The sequence below is a fragment of the Vigna unguiculata genome, chromosome 11 (genome assembly GCF_037176805.1).
Source record: "Vigna unguiculata cultivar grain cowpea cultivar isolate G323 ecotype 2 chromosome 11, ASM3717680v1, whole genome shotgun sequence".
In the NCBI taxonomy this organism is placed as follows: Eukaryota; Viridiplantae; Streptophyta; class Magnoliopsida; order Fabales; family Fabaceae; genus Vigna; species Vigna unguiculata.
Genome location: NC_140802.1, coordinates 2,752,711 through 2,768,683, shown reverse-complemented (window position 1 = coordinate 2,768,683; position 15,973 = coordinate 2,752,711). Strand labels below are relative to the sequence as shown.

General features: G+C 28.4%; 3 protein-coding genes across 3 annotated transcripts; all 3 read left to right on the top strand.

The window, feature by feature from the left end:
* Window positions 1-3,833: 3,833 nt before the first annotated feature.
* LOC114168567 (Ribosome recycling factor) lies at window positions 3,834-7,891 on the top strand. Its single transcript, XM_028053444.2, has 8 exons — window positions 3,834-4,162; window positions 6,406-6,549; window positions 6,642-6,757; window positions 6,858-6,949; window positions 7,087-7,108; window positions 7,191-7,259; window positions 7,424-7,492; window positions 7,579-7,891. Exons 1-8 carry the CDS (start codon window positions 3,976-3,978, stop codon window positions 7,657-7,659), a joined length of 780 nt encoding a protein of 259 aa, XP_027909245.2. The 5' UTR covers window positions 3,834-3,975; the 3' UTR covers window positions 7,660-7,891.
* A 1,377-nt stretch (window positions 7,892-9,268) lies between these two features.
* Window positions 9,269-9,997, top strand: LOC114168927 (albumin-1-like). Its single transcript, XM_028053907.2, has 2 exons — window positions 9,269-9,403; window positions 9,541-9,997. The coding sequence occupies exons 1-2, from the start codon at window positions 9,352-9,354 to the stop codon at window positions 9,870-9,872; spliced, it is 384 nt and encodes a 127-aa protein (XP_027909708.2). The 5' UTR covers window positions 9,269-9,351; the 3' UTR covers window positions 9,873-9,997.
* A 4,150-nt stretch (window positions 9,998-14,147) lies between these two features.
* On the top strand, window positions 14,148-14,868 carry LOC114168929 (albumin-1). The gene is made up of 2 exons (XM_028053908.2): window positions 14,148-14,280; window positions 14,425-14,868. Exons 1-2 carry the CDS (start codon window positions 14,229-14,231, stop codon window positions 14,754-14,756), a joined length of 384 nt encoding a protein of 127 aa, XP_027909709.1. The 5' UTR covers window positions 14,148-14,228; the 3' UTR covers window positions 14,757-14,868.
* The last annotated feature ends 1,105 nt before the right edge of the window (window positions 14,869-15,973 follow it).

The following is a 15,973-nucleotide window of genomic DNA, read 5'->3' as shown; positions in this document are numbered from 1 at the left end:
AGAAGAACAAAGTTGACTGGAAATCCTAAAAGGTTCTAGATAGACTGATAACAATGAAAAGTTACACAGTTTGTTTGAATACATTATTTCTACCATTTCTTCTATGTTGTTTAGTCACATGTGGACACTAAAATATACTTGATAGTACTATAAACTGCATAGTATTTGATTTGATAAATTAATTATTTTTTTGCAATACCTTTATTTTATTTAGTCTTTCGTTTCCTGCGTACAAAATGAATGACTCTAGGATTAACTCCATCGTGACAAATAAAATTGTTCGTATATAAATGAAGAGTAGTGATAGTATTGCTAGAAAAATAACGGAAAATTAGTGTTATTGATGGTTAGAAAATTTAAGTGGTCAGTTTAGTGTAAATATTAAAAAATTAATAACATGTATATAAAAACATTCATATATTTATTGTCTTATGTTATATTATGATTTTGGATAGAGGGTGATACCAATTTTTTTTATAATTTGACTTGGATCTTATTATTATTGAATATTTATGGTGTATTCACTTAACGAGCGATGTGGACAAATATAATAGGTTTTTATATCGAATTTTTTCATGACAAAGTTAAGTGTTTCTAAAATTGCGAAAACAAAATTTAAGGAACTCGTATACAACACAAATACCACAATAACTTTGATTTATAAAATCTTTTTATATATTTTCATTTTTATTTCGGACATAAAGCAATTTTAGTATGTGAAAAAAAGTAAATATTTTTTAGAAAGTAAGTTATGAAGAAACTCCTTTAAAAAACCTTATAATTTAATAAAAAAAAAGTGATAATATTAACAAAAAAAAAAGATAAATTTGAATTGTGCAGTTACGAGAGGAACATTTTCAAGTTGTGAATTGGTCATGGTTTACTTTCTTACTCATTAATTAATTAAGTACATCATTAGTTGAACAAGTACAATCAACTTGTCTGATTTGAAAGTACATTTTAAAGTACAAATAATTTTAAATGCTATTATTCTCTTTCATTTTAAAGAAGCATAAATAATTTCTGCTCTTATAATAATAATTTATTAATAATAGCTTTGTTCTGAAGCATTTTATTTTTAAACTTTAAATAAACTCACCTTTGATTATAGATAAAGTTAACTTTTATTAATTACTCTAAATTTTATATCTAGAACAATCAATGATTAATTGCCACTACTTGTAATATTTTTACGTCAATAGATACGAAAATTAAACTCTTTTAACTTGATGAGTACTGAATTTTTTATTTAACAATTTTTTTTATAAAACATAATTTATGAGGAATATTACATCACTTTGCAAAAGAGTGAAATTCGAAAAACCATTACTTCTGTTCTACAACTTTGACATTTTAGTTTTTGTTTTTTCAAAACTATTAGTTTTAAAAATCTAAAATCTATTCAACCACTTGGTTCAGTTTATATTAATATTTAATAGTTTTCTTACAATAGTTAATCACAGTTATTAAAATATGAAATAAAGATATTTCACTTTAAATATAATGATGTTTATATTTAATAAAAATATTTTTTGTAAGAAAAAAGTGGTGGGAGACTTAAATCAATATAGAGATGCCAAAAGATGACAAACTCACATGGCTGAATAAGATTGACTAAAAATTAGGGATATTTAAATTTGAATAAACATTTTAATGTATATTTCTTTTTTTACATTCCGAACATAATGGGCCAAATCACATTTAAATTATATATTAAAAAATAAAAAGTATATAAAAAACTGATAAAATATAAATCATAAAAAATAAAAATTTGATATAATCTCGAAACTCAAAACATGAAACTGAAAATTACAAATAAAAATATTATAGCAAATAAGAAAATTAAACATTACAATAATAATGATATAGGTTATGGCTAATTATATTTTACGTGTTTTTAATATTCAAAATGATGTCGTTTTTTTTTGGTAATTTAAAAAAAAATCATTAGCGAATTTAATATCATAAAAAATAGAGAGATTATACATTATGACGCTAAAAGTATTATTAATTTCTAGATTTTTCTATAATCACATTTCCAATTAAAATTGCTTAATAAAATTTTATTATTATTTATGAATATACTCTTTTTTTTCAATTTTAAGTAACTCAAATTTATGAAAGTTCCGTTAGAAAATTAGATAAACAACTTATATTAAAGATGTTTGAACAATTATATATATATATATATATATATATATATATATATATATATATATATATATATATATATATAATTTTGTGTCATAAGAAATATAAAATATTTTAGGACTAAACATATTTGTAATTTCTTAATTAGGACGTGAATTTTTTTTTTAAACTTTGTTGTATTTAGTATTTAAACTTTAAAAATAAATTAATAATTTTTTTAACCAATTAATATAACTTTTTTTAGTTAAATAGAATTTTAGATTAATATTTAAGTTGAAACTCATCTAACAATGTAAATAGCTCAATTGTTAATTTTTAAATAAATGTAACCTAATTGAATTAGAAGGATTATATTTATTATTTTTTAAAGTTTGGAAAAAAAATATACTAAATTTTAATTTCGTGTCAAATAAATTTTGTAAAAGAAAAAATCGACATTTCACTTTTCTCTTTGTCTTGAAGAAGGTAGTGTTAGTCAAAGGCATGACTTGGAAAGTCATCGGGATTGAAAATATAATGGGAAGTTTGACGGAGAAACAATAATAAGATGAAAAAAAATAATAAACAAAAACATAATTAGGTTTAGGTGAAGACTCACGTTAAATTTTTGAGCCACATATGTATCCTGTGACCCCACAACTGCAACCTTAATTTGGCTTTTGGATTTTGAGGTTTCCATTCAATGTAACAAACAACTTGGCGGCCACGACTAAAACTGATTCTTTTAAGCACGGTTGAAATTAAACACAAGTGAATTTAGATTTTCTTTTATATCAATTTTAATATTTTAAAATACATATTTTTAATATATTAAAAATAGTATATTTTAAAAGTATAGCAAAGATAATACAAAAAAAATTAATTCAAGAGAGAAACCGGGACTTTTTTTGTTCAATACACAAACACACGATAACTTAATGACTATAACAACTTTATTATATTATATTAAAATTAAAAAATTCTTAAAAGTGTAATTCTCTTAAGATTAATATATGGACACAATTCCTAAAGAAACATTTCTATTTTAATTTTGTTGGACAGTACTGACCATGCATTCTATGATGCATTCCATCATTCATTGCTTTGGATTTTTCGAAGTTTGTAATTTTCTTAATGTAATCCATAGTATTTTTATTTTATTAATTATTGCTATGATTTAATTTAGGGGATCACAATTATTTTTTAATTCTTCGAAGTTTTCACTACCATCTTTTATTGTTGTTGTCCTATTGTCGTCACAACGTCATTTTTGTAGCTGTAATCTTTATCTATGTGTTGTGTTATAGATTATTTTTATGTTTTGTATTATGTATTTCGAAAAACACTATCAAACTTTACAATTTGGAAATGATTCTTTACATAAAAAAAAAAAAAAACTTTTTATTACATAATCCGAAGAGTAAAACAAACTTTCAGATTCTACAATGCATAAAAGTTTTCTTCATGAAAAAAAAATAATCTATATATATTATTATACACAATATTGAAGTCGATTTTTAAGGATAAGAGGGGAATTTTAATATTTATGGGAGTGCATAAGGAAAATAAGGGGTTACAGAAGAAATCCATTAACGGACTGATCACTCCTGATAGCTTTTGGGCCGAGACAGTGGGCGGCCGGCCGGCCGGCCAGCCCATTTCAACGGCTCTCTCCAAAACCCCATAAACCCTAAAAGCAATCCCGAAAGTTACAGAGACAAGTCATCGTTTCGATCATCGGAATCAGATTATCAACGTTAGCGATTTTTCTCTCTCTTCACACCGATATCAACTTTCCATGATTTAATTTCACAATATTTGTAAGAAGGGCTCGTGAATACGGTGATGTCTGGTTACGTTAGACGCGCATTCTCGTACCGAAACATGTTGTGGGTCCGAGCCTCCCGTGTTGTTTGTGCTCGTGACGTGTCTACCATTCAAGTGTGTGATAGCAGCAGAGTGTTCACCATTCCGGCCGCGCCTAATTCTTTTGCGGAAAGTCGCAGAGCCTACGCCAAAGGGCGAAAGTCAAGTACGTCTTTGCTTCTCTTAGGAAAAGTAACGTTCTTTCTTATACTCTTTTGTTTTGAGTTTTGAGTTTTGATGATTTAGTTGAAGGAGGGGAATTGAATTTGGCCTTGTAGAGGCAGTTTGGTAGGTGATTTTAGTGTTGTTTTTCACCTAAAATTTGAGTTTTAGCTAGGTCTTATAATGATGATTTACTTTAAAAAGTCTTATAACAATGATTAAATAATATTTTTGGTTATTTATCTTAACTTTAAGATTTATTGTGGTCCTTTATATTTTAATCTAGGATTAATTTGATCCTTCCGAAATAGTAATTGACTTCAATTGTTAACCAATTTTTTTACTACTCTAAGTTGTAAACTTGTCTCGTTGAAATTCACTTGTATGAAAACTTTTAAATCCAATTGATGTTTGAACCAGAAAGGATAATAAACAATGTAAAGTTTGTGTGAAAATTGAGATTTCCAAATAATCAGAAAATGATCTGATTCTTTTAATTTTCCGGATGCTCGTTAGACTCAATTTTCACCTTGTTATTTATTATTTGGTTTGAGCACCAGTAGTGTGTTATGGTTTTCATGTGTGGGAATCTAGTGATTTTTATATATCGAATCAATAAAAAATGAGTTCAAAATTATGTACAAAAATCGAAAAGGACTACCATTTTAGAAGGTCCAAAGTCATCCAATTCTAAAAGATAAATGAGCGAAATACGTTTTTTTAGAGATAAAGGGACAAAATGAACCTTAAAAATAAGATAAAAGACTAAAAGTATATTAGCGTATAATTATCAATTAACGTCAACATTTATTGGATATCTCACATTGACTAATGATATGTAATGGCAAGTTCACCTTTGGTGCGGAAGTAGACCTAAATTCAAATATTAATGTTGTATCAAAGTCTACCATCCTACTTGTTGTTAGGCTTATTGGACCATCCATTACCAGACCACTTTCACACGTTTCTCCCACAAACTTCATGTTTGAAATTATTAGTTATCAACATGGAGGGTGTGTTAGAGATCTTAGTGATATGTCTAAATTCGTGTATATAAGTGGGGTTAATTCTCACCCCACGAGCTAGTTTTGAGGTTGAATTAAGCTCGAATCTAAATTCTAGGAACTTCTAAAGTGAATGATTCATAATGAGTTGTTTTAATTTTGACTGGAGAATAGCACCAAAGGTGCTTAAAGAATTGCACCTACATTTTCTCCATTGAGTGATATACACACTCTACTCCTTGGATTTTGATTTTCCCTTAGTGAATTTTGTTGGTGCTGATTCGTGTTTTTCATGGGAATTTAGTTTAAATTTCAAGCATGACGCATAAATTATAGGTTGCTTATAGATGAGAAATATTTTTGAAAACTGAATGAAACTATGGAAGTTCTTGAAAATGAAGAATAAGAGAAATTTGGGACAGTTTCTTAAATTTCCCAGATGTGTTTTATGAATTGGATGCACGAGTTTTCTTGGATACTTAGAGATATGGTTAATTAGGAGTTTGTTAGTAGAATATTTAGTTTGTTGCTTATATAAAGGTTCTTTGTAATCACCTTTTGTTAATCAATACACATCTTAATCTCAGTCTATCATTTTTCTCTTCTCAACATTGAGTCCTGAATTCTAACATGATATAAGAGCGATGCCACTTGCCTTGTAGATGTTTTTTTCCACTGTAGTGCACCTTTTGCTCATATTCACTCTCATTCTCTTCTCTAAAGGATTGATCTTAATTTTTTCCTCACATTTAAAACACAAGAATCATCTAGCGTTGCAATCTCTCTCCCTCTCTCTCAACCTCAATATATATTGTGAAAAGAAATTATGTGTTTTGTTACCAAGGTGTTGGTGTTGGGTTTAGCCTGTAAGAAGATTTACAGAAAAGTTTTTCTGCATCTGCTGTTGTATTGCTTTGAAGTTTGAAAAAAATGGAGTTGAGAAACCTCTTGATCTTTGCTCTAGTCAATGGTTTTCATCTCCCTGGAAGCTATACTTGTGCACACTCTGATGAAGAGATGTTGCAATTGTTTCCATTTCTTTTGACCAGCTGGTGCGAGTATTGACGTTTGTTGAATTTTCTCTTCAGAATTTGGTTGCTCTTTTTTTCTTGTTTGTTAATGTAGTGCCCACAAGGTGTTTATGAAATAACATCAGTGAAGGCGAAGTTGTATTCTTGTGATTCATAACAGTTCCATGGTGGTTAAGCATTGTCTTTAATTATCAGCGGTTTGTACATTTTAGGGGATGAAGGGGGTGTTAGTACAATTGAAGTTCCACCAAACGTTGGTCCTACCATCAAGGCAAATGCTGTCTCACAGATGGAGGCTGCAATGGCTGCGTTATCAGCAGAACTAAGCAAGCTACGAACAGGAAGGGCATCCCCAGGTATATTTGCATTAACCATAGTTCTTTATAGATCATCTGTGTCCCTTGATAGATAGTACTCAAACATGATAATTGCATGCATGCCTCTACAGGAATGCTTGATCATATTATTGTCGAAACTAGTGGTTTGAAGATGCCTTTGAATCGGCTTGCTGTTGTTTCAGTCCTAGATCCAAAAACCTTGTCTGTTAATCCATATGATCCAGAGGTACATTAGCTTGGGAGTTGGAGTTTGTTATTTCTTTTTTGTAGAATGCTTAGTACTTAACTAGTATTACTTTTTAATATGGTATTCCTAACTTCTGCAGACACTTAAACAATTAGAGAATGCCATTGTTTCGTCTCCATTGGGCTTAAATCCTAAATCAGACGGTGAAAGATTGATTGCTGTTATTCCACCGTAAGCACACATTCTAATGACATTCAGTTACCCATGCCTGCCAGAATGAATTTGGTTGGATAATATAGTACCTATTAAAAATTTGACTTTCAAGCTCATTATCAATTAACTAATTTACTTCACCGTGAAATGACCAGATTGACCAAGGAGCACATGCAGGTAAACTCGTTACACTCCATTTAGTTATTTTTTTTACACATTTATCATGCTGCTATATCCTTCTGTTTGACATTTGTTTCAGGCTATGGCTAAGGTGGTTGCTAAATCATGTGAAGATGCTCGTCAAAGTATTAGAAGAGCTCGACAAAAGGTTTGGTGTGGCTTTCGTATTTCTTGACATTTTATCGGAAGGTTTACTTTTCAGTAATATAAGGGGTTGCAAAAAAAGTAATTGTGGAAAAAACTGGGATTCTCTCTTGCTGTAAAAGTTTGCCATAACTTTCTTTAAACTGATTCAACTTTTTTATTTGTTAGGCAATGGATGCGATAAAGAAGTTGTATTCAAGTCTCCCCAAAGATGACATAAAAAGACTGGAGAAAGAAGTAACTTACATATGCTTATTGCAACTTACAAGATTACCAAGTTCCACAGATTTGGTAGTTTCGTTTCTGATATTTCCTTCTTACAGGTTGATGATTTGACCAAAAAGTTTATCAAGACTGCGGAAGATGTATGCAAGGCAAAAGAGAAGGAAGTTAGTCAAGGCTGAGATTGGTGCCATTTTTTGGGGGAGAATTCACTGTTTCATTTCTCCTTATAATTTTATAGGGCATGAAATTTATCTGGTCTATTAGAATTAAGGACTATTCTTCTAGTGTTCTGGCAATTTTCTGAATACATAAGAGATGAGTCCCCCAGTTTCAACCTATTTGGTTTGGAGTTGCAACCTTGGTGCAGGTCCCTCTGTATTGTGGTTGATCAAAATATTGTGCTTATGGTAACTCCCTTTGTTAGTCCAAATTTGTTTATTTTCTGTTCTAACCATGGAGGCTGTGTATAGATTTAAGTGGGGAATATAAGCTAATTGAAGCTGACACTCAATTACGAGTCAATGATATAGCATTTGCTGGCATCAAGTTCAGTGTTTAACTTTCACCTGTTTGGTAGACTTGGTATTGTCATTGCTTCAATGTTTTCTGGAATTTTTCACTTCTTTCATCAGTTATAACGTTTGTTACCGAGAGTTCAAATCAATTTTAATCCTAATCTTATAGCAAGAGAAATAATCCTAATCTTCTTTAATGAACCAACGCTCATCAAATCAATTTTATTTTATCTTTATTTAATTTTTATTATAACTTTATATGATAACTAATAAATCATTATACTTTATTAAATCACAATTAATTCCATTATAATATTTTTAATTAATCTTATAATTCAAACATTAAATCATTATCTATGCTAACCCTGATCACTAGGGAGGCACACTTTGCCAAGAAAAATAATTGTAATTCTGCATCCGGACAACATACAAAATTTTCAGCATCTGGACAACATACAATAAACTAAAATAAATAAGGGAACCATTAAAGAACAATAGAAAGGACAAAGGGAATGAAAGAATCTCTAACCTAGATTTGTCTTTACATAGAAAGGACAAAGAGAATGACAGAATCTCTAACCTAGATTGTCTTTACTCAATTTTAAAGACTAATTAATAATATGTATACTGTAGTAGATATTTTTATAAAACAGTAATAATCCGGAAGTTCTCATTTCCTTATTTTATAATTTTGGTGACATTGATTTTTTTTTAACTTATTTTGGATGGAAGACAGAATATCATCTTTATTTTTTCTAATATGCAATTTCTTTAAACTAGTTCTATACATTATATATATATATTTTGCATGTAAACAGCTTGATGTATCCCAAATACACTCATATTTATAATTTTTTTGGCGGATTAGAAACCAAACAACTCAAATTTGTCTATATGCATACATATATATATATATATATAGGTATAAATATAAAAGTCATATTTCTCTTTTATATATCTTTTCTTTTAAAAGTTAATATTTTAAAATATATAATATAAGAATTTATTAAAAAATGTGAAATTAAATTTAATAAAGTTGAAACAAGTTAATCTAGCACTTATTAGGTGGTAGAATTCTACTAAGTTTTCATGAAATGATGATACGTGTCTTTGTTGCTGCATGCATCCATTCCCTATGATCCACGACGACTGAACAGAGACAATTTATTTACTGTCTTAACGTGAAGAGTGATGACAAAACTTCACAGTGCCCCAGATTCTCGTAAAAATAACTATTTTACCACCATAAATCTTGTCCAAGAGAACACACTGATGCCTATAAATTGCTACATGCAACAACATATATACCATAACACATCACAAAACTCACAATAACAATATCTGCAGAATCAAAGAATGGCTTATGTGAGGCTTGCTCCTTTGGCTCTCTTCCTGCTTGCCACTTCCAGTACGTAGCATTTTATTCCATTCTTCTTCTTCTTCATATTTTTTTCATCATTTCTGTTTATATATGTTTCAGAACTACACAGCATTATTATAGATATATCGTGTTCATTTGTTCTGACATTTAAGCATGATTCTTAGTAATGTTTCCGATGAAGAAGATAGAAGCAGTTGTCTGCTCAGGTGCTTGTTCACCGTTCGAGATGCCACCGTGTGGGTCCGGTGACTGTCGCTGTATCCCTATTGGACTATTTGTTGGTTTCTGCACTAATCCAAGTGGATTTTCATCTGTGGCAAAGATGATAGAAGAACACCCCAACTTATGTCAATCTGATGATGAATGCGTGAAGAAAGGAAGTGGAAACTTCTGTGCTCGTTATCCCAATAACTACATCGATTATGGTTGGTGCTTTCACTCTGATTCTGAAGCACTTCAAGGCTTCTTGGCCATGCCTGCAACAATCACCAAGTAATATGTGTATGAAAGCTTTTGATGCATCTACTTCTGTAGAAAAAAAGAGTGGTCTTTCCAACTCGCAGTTGGTGGCTGTAGACTCCTGGAACATGAGTTAATAAACAAAAAGGTTTCTGGTGTTTTCTTTTGTTGTTGATCGATAAGAGACAAATAGTTACCATCAAGAAAAAGAAAATGGGTAACCATTTTGTTAACCTAATATAACAATTGGGTACTTAAAATTACTGAACCTTATAGCAGATAAACAAGAAGTAATCCAAAAGAAAAATTAGACTCAGTTTGAACGTTTTAATCCCAAAAGTTTGTTGTTAATTGTGCGTGACTCTGGAGGTTTTTGTTGAAAACAACTGTACGACACGCTTGTTTTATTCAGACAATGGGCCAAGCTTTGCATTTTTTCACGTACTATTGATGTAAACAAATTCGATTTAGGAAAGGACATCGTTATTAATGTGGAATTTGTCTATGACTAAAAATGTATTTAAATCTAAGTGTATCAGACTCGTTATTTTTTACATTGAATACCGATTTGTTGTGTGTATTATACACGGCTTTCTCTCTTTAATACGAGGATATTTTTAAATCAATTTTGAATTTTATCTAATAAGAACGAAAGTCTGGCATGTGGTGGAGTGGTCCATCGACAGTGACATAATTAAATAAATTTTATACATTTAATTATTATTATTAATATAATAAAAGTATATATAATTTATTATTAAAATTTTATTGAATGTTTTTTCTTAAAAAAATTATAATTTTGAATTTTATTTGATATGAAATCTATTTTAAATAAAAAAATTTAATTTCATTATTTTTACCATATATTCTCATATTTGATAATAAAGTTTTCGTATAGTAAGTTCCAACAAATTAATATCAAATTCTACGTCTATAATTTTCAAGAATTAATATGAAATTTTTTATTTATAATTCTTTAAATCTTAAGAAATGATTTTCTGACAATTAAATTTTTAGTATCATGCTTGAAAATAGGTGAAGAAGTAAATTTGTATTATTTTCATCAACACGAATATCTTTTCTTCAATTACCTTACAATAAATGAATATATTATTTTATTCTTTGTCAATATACTTATTTTAAAAAAATTAAGACTAAAAAACAATTTATCAATATCTAATAAAAAATAGAAACCTAATTATTAAAAAATAATTATGATAATCAAGTCACATTATTGACAACCAAGGTAAACAATTCCTCTGTAATCGATTTACTATTTTATTCTAATGTGTCTCTATGTAATCAATTTAATATTTTATTCTAATGTGTCTATTTTGCACTTGTGTTGAAAATAAATAAGATTAGAAAATTTTGATCTAATGTCATTTATTTTTCAATGACTATAGATTATTATGATAGCTGTTCATTTTCAAATCACTTCATACTACTTTGATTTGATAATTGTTTAGTTTTCAATAACTTCAGATTATTTGGATAACTTTAGATTATACTGGGATAGTCATTTGTTTTCAAATGAACTCATATATCATGTGATAGTCATTTATTTTCAAACAACTTTGGATTACTTCATAGTAATTTATTTTCGAACAACTTCATATTATATTAATCCAATGTAATAAAAAGATAATTTTTTAAAAAATGTGTCTTATTGAGACCTTGTTCAGAAAAACCTACTTAAGAGATGAACTAGGAAAAAAAGAATAAATGGGTCTTTTAAACAGACTATTGTCATTATTCCAACTTCTTTTTGAAGTAAGCAATAAACTAGTTTTATAGGCTTGAAATGAGCTAATTTTAATATTTTGAAAGTTATAAACCATGTTTTAAGGTGATTGAGGAGTGAATGAGAATAACTATAAAATTTATATTACAATCTAGAATATTAAGGGTAAGATGTCATCTAGACTTTAATGTCTTAATTTAGATTGTACTACTATAAATATTATATATATCGTATAAATTTTCTTGTTGATAGAAAACTTGTGTTATATTTGGAAAATAAGTCAAATATAAGATAGAGTTAAATTGCACATGTTTAAGACTTTTAAAATATTTAGCAAAGTTTCATTTAGCAAAATTTTTTACGAAATGCGTTTGAGATAACAAAAGATTAAAAACTTTTCAAAACATACTTTTGAAAAACTCTCTTTTCTTATATTAATCGCAGATTAATAATATGCAATATAAAGGATAATAAATTATGGAGATTTAATAATATGGCAAGAAACGACAAACACTACCCAAAAAAATGGGATTTATTAACGATTGAAATTCATTAGTAATTATTAAAATCTAGTAAATCAAAATTACTGACTCCATACTAACAATTAAAAATTCATCCGTAAAAATGTTCGTCAATAAATTTTACCAATAAATAAAAAATTTTATTAATAATTACTAACAACCAAAATTTATCAATAAAAGTTCATTGATAGATATTACAATTTTGCCTTCTTCTTTCTCTTTGTCCTCTTCTTTTTCTTCTTCTTCTCCTCCCTCTCCTCCTCCTGAGTTGTCACTGTTTCCTTCGCCACCTTTAGCTCATCTTCATTCTCTTCCTCCCCCACTTTCTTCTTCTCCTCCTCCGTTTTATCCTCTCTCTTCTTCAACTCCATCATCTTCCTCCTCCTCATTCCTCTTCCCTACCAAATCCTCCTTCATTGTTGTTGTCACCACCATCGCCTTTACCTCTGTAACTATTGTCATCGCCTTTGTCGCTATCAGTGCCGCATCCTCCTCCTCTTCCTCTTTCTTCTCCTCTTCCTCCTCTTTCTCCTCCTTTTTCCACTCTTCTTCCTCTTGCCTATCTTTATCTATTTTACAACAAATATTTATCATATTTTGATTGAAAATTGACATTCCTTTTACCGACGGAGTTGCCAACAAATTTTATTAAAATACATTTACTAATGGATTTATTGAAGTTTTTTAAGAAAACAAATTAATTAAAAAAAAAATTATTGATAAGTTTTTAAAAAATTCAATTTTTGATTAGATTTAAAAAAAAAAGTATTTATTATTTATTACTTTACTAATAAATTTTGAAAAAAATTACTGGCAAATTTTACATGGTTGAAGTTTAAAGTGGAAAATTTGACTATAGATATAGTAGGCTTTTCTCCGTTTGTAACCTCTAGATTTTGAGGACGCTAATTAATAATGATTAGCATAGGCTTTTCTACGTTTGCATGAATTTTTTGAGATGATGTTTATACTTTTTCTTGTAGTGTATGGTAAGCAAGTTATTTCTTGTAGTGTAAATGGCAAGGAAGTTAGATATAAAAAATCTACCTTAAAAATTTACAAAAAATAAAATAAAATTAAACCTACACCAATTACTAATATATATATATATATATATATATATATATATATATATATATATATATATATATATATATATATATATATATATATATATATATATATATATATATATATATATATATATATATATATAGGTTATACATGATGTGTGGTGTTTTGTTTGCAAATACCCATTCCTACGTGTTACTAAGATTCCTTTCAAAATTTAGTTTAATCGAAGTTAATACATTATATGTATCACTCGACAGTTACACGTGAAAGAGACTGTAATCTGGGTTCCTTTCTTTCCCGACGACGCTGCCATAATCACCCAACAAAATTTATTTAAAACAATACTTTACGGGAAATTGCTTCAAGGAAAGTTAAATAATTGTACCAAACTTTTATTTTTGGGGAAAATTCTTGCTAAAATAAAAAGAGATTTTTTTTATATAAAATAAAAAATAAAATCTTATAAAATGCTTGGAATAAAATCTAAATTTGATGGCTTACAGAAAATTCATATGGTAAAAGGAAGCGTATTCAATTGGAAGAATGTTATGAAATGAGAAAAAAATATTAAACAAAAATCATTTATTTAGAAATTTATCAAATTATTACCACCATCTATTCTCTCTTATATATTTTCTCTCTTAAAACTAATATATGTCAACATACAGTAAAGTAATTCATTATAAAATGTAAGCTCAAGTTGAATATATTAAAAAAATTAAACATAATATATGTGAGGTGTGGGAAGATTAAATTTAATAATGATCTATTACTTGCTAGGTGTTAGAATCCTACTAAGAAGTTTTCAAGAACTGATACGTGTCTCTGTTGTTGCATGCATGCATTCATATTCCCCATGATCCGCGACAAGTTAAACAGAGAAAATTAAGTAATAACTTAACGTGATGCAGCTCGAGTATCGTACAATCAATAATATTTTTATCATCATAAATCTTGTTCAAGAGAACACACTAATGCCTATAAATTGCTTCATGCATGAAGAGACTATAACACATCACAAAACTCAGAAGAACAAAATCTGCAGAATCAAAGAATGGCTTATGTGAGGCTTGCTCCTTTGGCTCTCTACTTGCTTGCCACTTCAAGTACGTAGCATTAATTCCATTCTTCTTCTTCTTCTTCTTCATATTTTTTTTTCATGATTTCTGTTTATATGTTTCAGAACTACACAAAATGATTATAGATATATCGTGTTCATTTGTTCTGACTTTGAAATATCATATTCATAGTAATGTTTCCGATGAAGAAGATAGAAGCAGTAGATTGTTCAGGTGCTTGTTCACCGTTTGAGGTGCCACCATGCGGGTCACGTGATTGTCGCTGTATCCCTGTTGGACTAGTTGTTGGTTTCTGCATTTACCCAACTGGACTTTCATCTGTGGCGAAGATGATAGAAGAACATCCCAACTTATGTCAATCTGATGATGAATGCATGAAGAAAGGAAGTGGAAATTTCTGTGCTCGTTATCCCAATAACTACATCGATTATGGTTGGTGTTTTGATTCTGATTCTCAAGCACTTAAAGGCTTCTTGGCCATGCCTGCAGCAATCACCAAGTAATATGTGAATGCCTGTGAAAAAGTGCTCATGCATGATGCATCTTCTTATACTTTATTAAATAAAAGCTTATGATGCATCTAATGCTATAAATAAAAACAGTGTTCCATCCAAATCTTAGTTTCTGAGTAATTTCTTTTGTTGGAAATACATTGGAAAAAAAGAGACATGGTTACATCAAGAAAAAAAAAATTGGTTCATTGGTGGAGAAGTTTGTTAACCTAATATAACTGTTGGTTGCTTAAAATAGCACTGAACCTTAGCAGATGATAAAAAAAAATTCTAACAGGAGAATCCCAGCTTATTCTTGCAGTGGCAACACACGATTGCAAGCAGTGAAGATCAAGAGCACAAAACTTTGGTTTCCATATACCACACAGAGTTAAAATTATAAGTAGTTTCAAGACGTTAGTATGACTTTATAACCAAAAAAAGTCGTGCCAAGTTCAAACGACTCCACTGTATAAACTGAAATCATGTCATGACAATTTCTATAAAAAGTTAACTAAATTAAAGTAGTCACAATTTTAAATGACTTCGATTTTAGAATGAAATGAATTAAAATTATATCATCTTTTAGTTAATTTTTTATAGAAATCGTCAATGCTTAACACAATTTTAGTTTACATGTAGTATAATCATGTAGTATAATCGTTTCAGTTTGGATAACAACTTAATTATTATTTGATATACTTATTTTGAAAATAATAAAATAAAATACGATACATAATATATATATATATATATATATATATATATATATATATATTAAAAAATATTAAATAATTCTTAAAATATGATAAATATATAATTGTTATTATATTAATCTAATTTAAAATCATATATATTAAAATTATAAAAATAAGATTATAAATTATTCTTATCATAAAAATATTATTACTTTATAAATTAAATATTTATAAATTAAATATTTCGTTAACAAATACAAATATCAATATAGTATTAAAAACAAATACATAACCTAAATTGTAATATTAGTTTATCATAGCTTTTCAGGTATGTCACAATTGTGATAAAAATTAACTATAATAATATAAAAATACACATAATTGAGTATTGTAGAACACGATAACTCTTTTATTACTAAATAGTTTGAGTATTAAAATTATTGAAATGTGCACGGTTAATGTAAAATTTAGATACTTAATTCAAGTTTCAAATTTAGATACTTGACTTTTTCAAAAGATAAAAATAGGTAA